The sequence below is a fragment of the Antedon bifida genome, chromosome 3, assembly GCF_963402885.1.
Source record: "Antedon bifida chromosome 3, ecAntBifi1.1, whole genome shotgun sequence".
Lineage (NCBI taxonomy): Eukaryota > Metazoa > Echinodermata > Crinoidea > Comatulida > Antedonidae > Antedon > Antedon bifida.
Window position 1 is genome coordinate 2,896,012 of NC_136228.1, and position 11,448 is coordinate 2,907,459.

Below are 11,448 nucleotides of genomic sequence, written 5' to 3' on the forward strand. Positions count from 1 at the left end.
TATGACCTTGTTTTTTTTAAAGTGTCTTTTTAAAACCACTCTTGTTTTGATCAATTATATTGTATGTATCCCTTCTATTATTTTACTTCTTTTTATTGTACATACAGTATTAATTGATAAGCATTTTCCATATTAAATTGAAAAATTGTTTATTGATTATTAATTATTATTGATGTAAGCCCTATGCTTTATTTATTTATTTTTTTTCAATTCCTAGGCTTTATGAGAGTCAATTTTTACACAATACACGTTGTATTCAGATTCCAGAAATAATAACTATTTTATATTTTAAGCCTGGAATTGGTCCGTACTTTTTACACACAACCAACCACACACACATAAGCAGGTTATCAGTATTTTCATCATCGTCGTGTATCATCATCATCATCAACATCATCAGCAAATTTGTCTTTATATCGTTATCTTCATTTCATAGTGCTGTCAACTTTTTTTATATCGAATACCTCTTATATTGTCTTATTATACCATACAATATTTCAGTACTCTTATAGAAAAACACCAGAAGATAGCAAATACATTACATCGTTAATATTTATTCAACATTAGTTGTCAACATATGTGTTAAAATACAAAAAGCTGTTAAATAATATACCGTAGGAAAATTCATTCATATTCATTCATTCATATTAACATTTATTTCTTATCATTTCAAAGTAAACAAAATAACAATTTAAATATAAATAATTAAGAGGCAAAACCCAGAAAGTAATAACATTTGGAGGTTTCCCTTCCCAAAAAAACTTGTGACGGGTAGCCAGTTAAGAAGTTGTAATCATATTGAAGTTTAAACAAACAGAAACAAAACAAGACAAACAAACAAGTAAAACAAGACAACGACAAGTTAATAAAAATAAAATACTATATGGAAGCACAGAAAATCCAGAATAAACATGTTGTTTTATTATTATTAGTTATTTATCAGATAATGAGTGGGCTTGCCTCTCGTTATTTGGAGTCAGTAGTATGTCAGTAGGCGTATGTATTGTTTGTTTCTTTGAAATATTTGTTTGCTAGAGGTAAATGTATTTATATATTTGTCCTCACGCTTACAGTAGTTTCCTAGGAACGAGAGGACTTTTATTACTTTTCAAATGCCATTGCCACGAATACAGCAATATTATTAAATAATTTAAAGTTAAACAACACAACATTTGAAGTTATCGCATATTTGTTATATAAGTATGTTCTATTCCTGGTTGTATTGTGCCTTTTTTTAAAACATAACAAAAATAGTGTTAGTTATAGTTGTAAGTGGAAAATGTTTCTTTGAGAGTAATATGATTATTCAGCATGTTTTAGGTCGTCTATTGGTCCTATTGGCTCTATTGGTCCTATTGGATCTATTGGATAAATGTTATAGATACGGCAGGAACAGCAAGATGGTACGCGGATATTCTGCCACTGGAAGACGTTGTATCCCCAACCACATGAATAAGGCCTGTATACGAGAGCTCTTACGTAGTTGTATTTCTGGAAGCATCTGCCATTTTTGATCGCAGGACTTCCGTAAGAAGATTGGCAGGTTTTATATCTAGAAGAAAAATAAGAGTATTAACGACACTGACTGAATAGCAATTACTGGTTCATACCAGACCACACTTCTCGCTAACCCTTCCTCAACTCCCATCCCCTTCAGCACACAAACAAAATAGCGAGATCCACTCAGATTAGAATCCATACCTGGACTAACAGACTCTGTGCCCATAATATATTAATATGGATGTACACAGCGTTTTGAATGTTAATCCAATATGTTTAGCTCGTTTTGTATGGATACAGACGGCATGTAACTAATGTATAAACATTGATTCATCAACAACATTTATTTATATCAATTGCAATATGCATAAACAGCTGTCATCAGAAAAAGTACAATGCAAATAAGAAATCTGACTCTGTAAAGCTCTGTCTACACTATCAAACTTATGTGGCAACAAATGTGATGTGATCATATATGGACATAATGATGTCATATATGGACATGATGATGTCATATCACTACCATATTTAAGCATATCACTACCATAATTGGGCATATCACACTTGTTTTGTAAAACTAGTTTGTAGAGAGAGCTTTACACGTGCTTACTATTCATCTAATTAAACTTACTTGCAATAGTTAGTGTTGAAGTACTGTTTGTACCAAGATGTCTGTAGAAGCTTGACCCATTGACCAGCGCTGTTTTGTGCGTAGTAGAGGAGGGAGGATTTTTTTACTTCTGGACAGACGTCCGAATATAACTTGTACGGATGAAGGACAACAGCATCTCTAAAGAAAGCAAATCAGAAACATATCAATATAATGAACGCAAGGAACTCAACGAAACGAAGTAGATTGTATTTATAGTGATTGGCCTGTTTGAGTAGGCATGATATACTGTAATTCAAAGATATTTTTCCACATGTGACCACCGGTACACGTTCATTTTCTTAGTACCTCAAACCAACAGTTCATTATTTTGATAATGAAGATGTGTTAAACTTGAATATTATCTCATCTATGCCTACCTTTTTTTCTTCAAATCAGTAGGGTCTTGTCCTAATGCCAACTCCTCTTCTTCAGTCGGAGGTGCTCCAAATTTATCTATAATATCTTTTTTCTGATCCTTTGACGCCTCTGAAGCTATCTTACTGCGGCAGATTGGAATCAGCGAAGCCTCGCCTTCTGGTGGCACCTTGCTTAGTTCATCAATTGGCTTGTAAGTAAGTGTTACTTGAAACAGGGCCAAGCTAATTAAAATCTGAAAATGAATAATTATAAAATAACAATGTTACCATACATTAATAACTCAGCTTGTGCTCGCCATCATGTTCTTCATCTGCCCTTTTGTGTGTATGAATACTGGAGCTAGCTCTTTGCAATAAATGCACAATTCTGAGATAGTCAGAATTGAAACTTGATCATGGAGGAAAGAATAAAACTTGAAAATCAAGAAATCAAGACATACATAGGCAATACATCACCATAAAGCGCTGAACCAGTTCATCGTCAGTGATGTCTAAGATTTATTGATCAAACACTTGACCTTGAGACCATGGGAAGAAAGCTCTTCAACATGTTCAACAAAGTTCCATTTCTGTTAAGCTGTAGCTCTAACGGCATATAAAATATGTGCATTTTTAATAGAAATTTGAATACAATAAATAAGGTTCCAAACACTTACCAATGCGTTCCTGTTGAGTGAGCATTGTTGTGTATCTGGGCGCACGTACTGGATCTTCTGACGTCAGTCGTTTGAGGAGAGAAATGCACTCCAACGAGGGAGTTTCCTCCATTTATAGGCATCTTAAGCTATAACCTTGATTAAAGTTCATCTATTATCTGATCTAACAGTAATTCATATAATCTTTTAACGGATGTTTTTTATTATTTATAAATCGATAAGACAATATTAGTACACGGGTGCAGCATGCAATGTTCCTCTTAATAAAATCTCTACAAGCCATTATTCAAGGACATCAAAATACCTCATAAACTGAATTTTCATATAGGAATAAAGACTAAAGAGCATTGTAGACGTTTTGGAAGGATTATTTAGCATGTATCAACATATTTTGCTGATTCTTATCGTCACCTTACCACCTTTTTTCTTACGAAATTTTTGCAAATCTGATCCCCTTTTTTTTTGCATTCTAGAAGTTCCATTTAGATCAAAAAAGTATTGTATTGTATAATATGGCAGAAAATTGAATTAAAAAAAAATAACAATGCATGTTTATGAGTGCGATGGGACAAATAATTTCATATGGTAAAAATATAACCTTTCATCTTTTAACCTGCATTTCTAGATGAGTGTTTATTTTACAATCTGCCGCCGCCAGAGGCTACGGATCTGTCTTGTTGTTATTATTTTATTGATGTCTGTGTAAGTTTATTTTGTGCATATTGTGTGGAAAATAAATAAATGTGAATATTTAAGGTTTAAGGTACTGTAGTCGCCGCTGAGGCTGAATTAATACAGTATTTACATTACACAGTAAAATTAATGAAATATCATGAAAAAGGGAAATACTAGATGATAAAATAGACGGGAAAAGAGGCAGAGGTAGGCCACGTTTTACATGGACAACCAACATAAAGGAATGGACAAAAATGAGCTATGAGAAGTATGTGAGAAAGGCATAGCTGAGGAAAGAATGGAAATTCATGACAGCCAATCTACTTCGATCGGAGGACACCGACAGGCGACAGGTGACAGAAAAAAAAGTTCACTCAAATACAGTTAAGTTCAATAATAATAATAATAATTAATTTGTGCATCATACGTGGTACAAAAGGCAATGTGCTTAAAATAATTATGTGATACAAATTCTGCGAGGAAATCGATAAATTGATCGAAGATAAAGGAAATATATCGGATAAGATAAGGATTTAATAGTTAATGGATTTAATTATGTCAAGTTAATAAATGGCCATTTTTAACATCTTAATTCCGTTACAAATCCTATAAGTATATTTTATTGTATAAGAACAGGAATGATGTTATTGAGGATTCAATAATGACCTTTTAATTAATCTGCGGTCGGTAGTACTAGACCGAAAAGTCTTAATTATGACGGCAACAATCAAATGCTGGATTAATGGATGAACGTTCATTATTTTTTTCAGTTTAACACGCCTTAAATAATCGGAGATTTTTTTTTATTTCAAAACTTTTAAGATCTTTGCTAAAAGTTTTTCCACGCGGGAGGGCGTGCGACTTCTACCAAATTTTTGTTTGCGCAGCTGCTTCAGAGAGGCAGAAATATTGTTATGCGTATGAGGGCGCAATACAAACATAACAAACATGGCGGCCTCAAGGTTACCACCGGCGTTGGCAGCTCGCTTAAAAAAGCGAGGAATCATTCAAATAGAGCCCCGAAATGAAGGTATTTTTTGTACATTAAGATTAATGGATAACCAAAGTACACTTTTAATTTATAAATTCAGGTTAATACTCCCTTTATTAGGCCTAACTAAAGTAATATTATCAGGTAGGCCTAGGCCTAGCTAGCCTGGTGGTCACCCCTAGTTCGCTACCGGCCTAAACTTCCTAGGCCTAGCCTAGGCCTTTTAGAGTAAAGGCCTCTTTAGGAGTAGTGTGTAGTAGAGTAGTAGGCCTAGAACATTTTGGCGGCCGTTTCAGTCACACAATGGCACTATCAAAATAAGCATACTTTTCTTCACCAGCTTCTGATGACGAGGAAATTATTGCTGCAGACTACTCGGGTGATGATGTCTTGAATACTAACCACCAGTCTTCAAAAGAACTCTCAAATGATAAATTGCCACCAGGATGGTTTCGAATAAAAGACCCAACATCGTAAGTATAATACTGTATGTGATGATATAAAGTTTGCGGTACACACAGTAATATGTAGTTTTGTGTGTAAAACTGTTCTTTAATGTCTTGACATTTCAATCAATATTCTTGATTGTCCTCAGCAGTTAGAATGACTATTTGATACAGTAATGGTATGGCATGGAAATTATTAATAAGTGCCATAGTTAAGTAAGTGTTGAAAAAGCTTTGCAACAAGAATGGCTATACGAAAGTAAGTATTTCCAACTGATGGTATCAAATCTCCTACATTTGTCGTATTCGAGTGAGACTGTTGAGTAGTTTTTCCGTTGAGTACTTATTTAACAGGGTATTTTGAGCGTTCAGATTGTTCTTAACGAAAAAGCTTTCTATTCGAATGACTTTCTGTTGAGCACAAATTTACAATTCAAATACAAAAAGTACTCAACAAATCTTTACGTTGACAGCGAAAGTTCCCAATCGAATACGACAATTGTCAATCAACGTCCCTATTAAAGTTTGATTTCCACTCTACAGACACAACCAATGACAAGCAAAGGTTCGAATAATCCATCGCTTGTGATTAGTCAATTCGGTTTTAATTCAGTTGCGTCTCCAGTTGGTAGTTTGACAGATAATTTTAATAAAACATTTCTTTTACACATTTTAGTGGCTACCACTACTTCTGGGACTCGGATACAGATAAGGTATCATGGTTACATCCACTAGGTAAGTATTTGAAACATAAAGGTAACTAGAAAGCACAAATTCTACTTCTCCCAATATTACTTTCCAGTTGATGAGACCTGTGGTTTTTAAATAGTAATTTGCTACAGTATATTACTGTATTAATAGTAATTATTCACTAGCCATCAGCGCAAGCTCGGTGGTCTAGAGGTATGAACGCCAAGCTAGTGATCTGGAGGTCGTGGGTTCGAGTCCCACCCGAGAACTACTTGCGAATTTTTTCGCAAGTATTCTCAAATGTACTTAGTATAAAGTACAAATTACGTCAGAGTAGGGCAAAAACATCTAATTACTCAACTCCCTGACGCAAAACTACAATTACAATCCTGTATTAATAGTGTTATGAAATTTTTTTAAAGTCTATGAAGGCTGTAGGACTAGGAATGGGCATGGCTCTGGTATCTAGTTAATAGTGCTATGTAGGGGGAGAAAAAATCCTTCCTTGCTTATGGACTCTGGTGTAATTCCTTATGTATGCATATATATGGCAAAACACTGTACATTAATAGTCTTCTGGTGTTGTAAACCTATTCCTCTTGCTTTTACCCTAAATTTTTGAGTCTCTATGGTAAATTTTATTTATTTTTTTAAGATCCAAAAGCTGTAATAACTGAGGCTGTATCAAGTGCAGACAAAGAGAAAACAAAAGAAGTGACAAGAAAGAAGGAAGTGACAACACGCTGGGATTCCTCGTTGGATAGAGTACCCCAAAACAATCAAAATGAAGGGGTCCGGGACAGATTAGAACCACCAAAGGTACATATCACAACATTACACCCATCAAATGTCTTCATATAAATACAAATAAATAATTTAAAAGTAAATACAGTCAACTCTCCCAATACTGGACACCTTTGGACTGGCCAAATATGTCTGGTTTTCCGGAAAGTTTGGTATTCGGAATGTGTTTTTAATTGTAAAAACAAATTTGGGACTGTTTAGTATTGGGAGAGTGTCTGGTTTTATTCCAATATTTTTTGGCAAATTTATATTTTGTTGTCGTGCAACAGTTATATACCAACATGTACCTACTTAGTTATATATTTTTGTTTTACTTGTATAGATTGGTCCATCAATTGGCCCAGCCTTTCCAGGCCAGCAGAGCGGCAAAGATAAAGGTGAAAAGGGAAGACATGCCCCTTATCAGAGGCCTGGAAGACAAAATAGAGGTTAGTGTAAATGATTATTACTAATTTGTATAGTTTTTTAACTTTTTTGTAAACTATTTTTTACACTAGTATTATTTTCAAACATAATGTTTTGCCAATTTTTTTCAGATTCTCAGCGAAAGAAAAGAAGTCGAGATGATGAACTGGATCCCATGGACCCTGCATCTTATTCAGATGTACCAAGGTAAAATGACAATAAGATTCTGGATTTACTTTAGCGCCTAATGTTTTTTACCCTAGTAATTTTTTGGATAAAACACGTATGTATACATACTCCCATAATGCAGCTAGTAATCAGCGCCAACTTGTGTCTTGATTTAACCGGGTTCCCATTTATACACCTGGGTGGAGAGAGGCAAAGGTAAGTATCTTCCTAAGGATACAAGCAATGCGGCGAGAGTTGGATTCGAACCTCGACCTCACGATTAGTAGTCAAACGCCCAACACCCTGTGCCACACGCCCTTATATAAAATGACAATAAGCTCAAAGTTATTGTGCCCTCTATTGTTTGGCTGTATGGATTTGACCATCTAAATTGAGACGTTTGTTGTTAATTTTGTAAGTTTGTTTCTTTTCAGAGGTGACTGGTCATCTGGTCTGCCAATGTCTAACGATGCTAAAACAGGAGCTGACGTGACAGCAACTGGACCCTTATTCCAGAGTAGGCCGTACCCCAACCCTGGTGCAATCCTTCGAGCTAACGCTGGCTTGTCTTGATGGATGCCTATCTTATTTATCAATCAATAAACTCTATTTCAAGATTGTCGTGAGTGCCACACTTTTATTATGGTTTGTAGCAACTAATGAACTTTAGTCTGTCTTGGACTGTAACAAATTCGTGATACCAAAACAGCTAGACTTACATTACAATTGAAGTGTGTCGATATAACAGGCTTTGCTTAACATATCTTGTTGCTTGATTTGTTTACAAATGCCAGGAATGTCCCACACTGGTCGTTAGTGGAAAAAAAAGCTGGTGACATCACTTCAAGGATTGTTAAAAGCGAACTGAATCACTGTTGAGATTCTACATTAAACAGGAGCGCAGCTTGTGTTCCATCTAGATGGTCAGCCTCACGACTTTTTGATTATGTGATGCACTAGAGCGTAATGGATACAATGCAACAGAATAGTACAAGTGAAAGGTGCAACTATCCCTATTGTTGTGGAAGTTAAAATACTTTGTAGGCTCTACTACTTGCCCCTTTTTGGTTACTAAAGGCGAACTAATGTGATGGTGATGTATTTTAAAGAATACACATCAGAATATGTCATGCTCGGAACCCATTTTATAGTGCCCTCTATGTTTTTATGTCTTTTTCAATATATCGCCCTCTATGGTTTAGTAGCGCTTTTAAAAAGTCCCCGATATTTCGTATTTCCAAGTAGCAAACTATTGTATAACATTTACTCATATTCCATGAGAATATAATAAATGTATTTAAAAATGATAAAACATGTATCAGAGATTTTCCAAATTGTATTTAAAAAAAGAATGAGTATATACTTTCTTTTTATTATAAGTAAAAATAAAATATATAAAATAATTGACAAATGCTGATGAGATATACATATTCGAAACTAAATAAAGTCTACAAGACACTATTATTTTTTTAAGAATATTAACATTTGAAAAACAATAATAAGGATGCTCAACACGTAAAACTAAAACAACTTAGATAATAATTAGTTACGGTACCCGGTTCACACACGTACATCATTCAACGTAAGAGTTTTCATGTGAAAACAAGAAGTTTGTTATACTCATAATCTTTCAAAGGATGTAAAGATTATATCTGTGTTACTCACTGCGTACGCGGCATATATACTCGTATCTTCTCGGTACTGTATCTATTTCCGAAGTATCAGGAATATGTGATAATACACACATGTATCTAGAGTAACTTAACCTAACCATATTACATGATACAGGCACCACATGTGATGCTGTATTATCAAATCGGTGGTTTTACACGGAGTTTACATTACCGCGACAAATTAGCGTGCGAAAGCTAGCTGAGGATGTCGCTGGAGATATCTATTCAACATTTTTAATGTATGTGTCAATCGGGTATACTACATATGTGTTCATACAGCAATATTTTAAATCATGAACGAGTACACTTAATATTACTTAAGAACTAATCTATTAGCATAGAGCGAATCATAATACTCCATATTATCATTAATCGCTTTAAGCGACTTTTCATCTATCATACTCAAGTCAGTATCTTCTGTCTGTTTGTCTACTCTCTGGAATCCTGTGCTGTTAAGAGAATTCCCGTAATATCCGAACCACCAAGCGCACATTGTTAATATATACGAACTACGCCAGTTTATACGCCATATATTAGTCGGCTGCCACGTCAGCATTGTTTTTCTGAACGGTATCCCGGTCTTGTCGCAGTACAACTTCATCATGGCTTCTGGATCTTTCAGGAAATCATCAGCGTCTATCACAATCGGATTCTGGTGTAACGTATCTCTAGCGTACACGTACAAATCCCACATTTCTTTACACAGTATCATGCCATCATAATGTTTTTCAATTGATGCACCGGACAAACTTAACACATAAGACTTCTTGATTACACGATTCAGTGAAGTTACTACTTTTTTCGGATTTCTGATCAGAAAAGTGTGCGTGAAGCCACTAGGTATCAAGTCCATATTTCCACGTACGGCATGTGCGAAATCTTTACCAAATATAACATGTTTTCCTGGGTAGTCTTTTTCGAGTTCTGATTTAGCCCATTCGTAAGAAAAGCTCGATGATATGGGAACTTGGTTCGATTCTTTTCTAAAGTTGAACACTGCAGAATACATTTCATTAAACACTTGCGCTTCTTCGAGCGTTACAAGTGAACGTGCGATAGCTGTGGAAACGCTTCTTGGTGTGGACCACATCATAACGCGAACTGGGTTGTTACTTTTAGACGCCATCTTAACTCTGGCGACGCAAATAAAATAGAAGTGACGCAACTTGAGATTCTGTGACTACCAAACGTGGTAACAATATCTGCTATGTACTATCAGTTAAACTAGGTTGCTGTACCCGTGTTTCAAACAGTGTAGATATCGAATTATTGAGTCAGTGTCTATTTATTGAACGCAGTAACGATATCTGCTGTGTACTAACAGTTGAACTAATTTAAGTTGCTTACTGTACCAGTATTTCAAACAATGTAGATATCGAATTATTGAGTCAGACTCAAGTTGTGAATCTGTGTCTATTTATTGAACGCAGTGACGATATCTGATGTGTACTAACAGTTTGAACTAATTTAAGTTGCTTCCTGAAACTAATTTAAGTTGCTTACTGTACCAGTATTTCAAACAACGTAGATATCGAATAATACCTGTATTAATACATTACTTTAAATGATAGTTTAAGATGATTACGAGACGCAAGTTGTAAATCTGTGGCTATTTGTACTAACAGTTGAAACTAAATTAAGTTACTTACTGTACCAGTATTTCAAACAACGTAGATATCGAATAATACCTGTATTATGACATTAGTTTAAGTGATAGTTTAAGTTGATTACGAGACGCTAGTTGTAAATCTATAGCTATTTAGTAAACTTTGTAAGTTGAAACTAAATTAAATTGGTTACTCTACTATTACATAATATAAAAATAACGCTTAAAAAAGAACGACGTTTCGACTCCATCATGGGGTCATTATCAAGTCCAATGAATAAAATTTAAAACAACAACTAATTAAATAGCACAAGCCAAGGGTCAAATTTCAAATGTAGATATCGACAGATACCTGTATTAGGTTTAAATGATAGTCCTACCGGGGGTCTCCGTTAAGGTTATTTGTAACTAGACAAGAGGACCAGTGAAATTACATTTTTACTGGTCCTCTCCACTCCTTTTACTTGTCACAGAATATGGGCCTACTGTATGAGGAAGGCCTTCAATTAACAACCAAAATGCTACTGTTCATGAACCTAAACATTAACTTTAAAAAAAAAACTTGAAACGAGGTACAGAAAATTGATCTTGGTTAGTTCAGGTTCAGGTTCATTAGTTCATGTGTGAAATATTTTGTAAGGAAATTGTGAAGCGGTGAATTGAGTAAAATTATTGATATATTAACACATTTTACTGAAATTGTTACTGGCCAAGTGGACTTGTTTAACTAACTAGTCCTCTGTGCATTTAACGGACCAGTGTTTGCAAACGCTGCCCATTCAAGGTGATCTCGGTTAATTATTAT

General features: G+C 34.8%; 2 protein-coding genes and 1 long non-coding RNA gene across 4 annotated transcripts; 1 reads left to right on the forward strand and 2 right to left on the reverse strand.

Annotated features, from left to right (window-relative positions):
* Nucleotides 1-946: 946 nt before the first annotated feature.
* LOC144837943 (uncharacterized) lies at nucleotides 947-2,621 on the reverse strand. Its single transcript, XR_013611572.1, has 3 exons — nucleotides 2,530-2,621; nucleotides 2,132-2,290; nucleotides 947-1,552 (listed from the first exon to the last, which is right to left on the reverse strand). It is a non-coding gene; the product is annotated as an uncharacterized LOC144837943 (long non-coding RNA).
* Nucleotides 2,622-4,769: 2,148 nt separating this feature from the next.
* Nucleotides 4,770-8,828, forward strand: LOC144837706 (polyglutamine-binding protein 1-like). Of its 2 annotated transcripts, XM_078692931.1 has the most exons (8): nucleotides 4,770-4,890; nucleotides 5,192-5,324; nucleotides 5,974-6,032; nucleotides 6,643-6,806; nucleotides 7,114-7,219; nucleotides 7,328-7,403; nucleotides 7,799-7,986; nucleotides 8,159-8,828. In XM_078692931.1, exons 1-7 carry the CDS (start codon nucleotides 4,809-4,811, stop codon nucleotides 7,935-7,937), a joined length of 759 nt encoding a protein of 252 aa, XP_078549057.1. In that variant the 5' UTR covers nucleotides 4,770-4,808; the 3' UTR covers nucleotides 7,938-7,986; nucleotides 8,159-8,828. The 2 variants fall into 2 exon arrangements, with proteins under 2 accessions (XP_078549057.1, XP_078549056.1); XM_078692930.1 differs by having other exon boundaries at nucleotides 7,799-8,828.
* LOC144837705 (uncharacterized) lies at nucleotides 7,452-10,309 on the reverse strand. Its single transcript, XM_078692928.1, has 2 exons — nucleotides 9,030-10,309; nucleotides 7,452-7,530 (listed from the first exon to the last, which is right to left on the reverse strand). The coding sequence occupies exon 1, from the start codon at nucleotides 10,161-10,163 to the stop codon at nucleotides 9,351-9,353; it is 813 nt and encodes a 270-aa protein (XP_078549054.1). The 5' UTR covers nucleotides 10,164-10,309; the 3' UTR covers nucleotides 7,452-7,530; nucleotides 9,030-9,350.
* Between the last annotated feature and the right edge of the window lie 1,139 nt (nucleotides 10,310-11,448).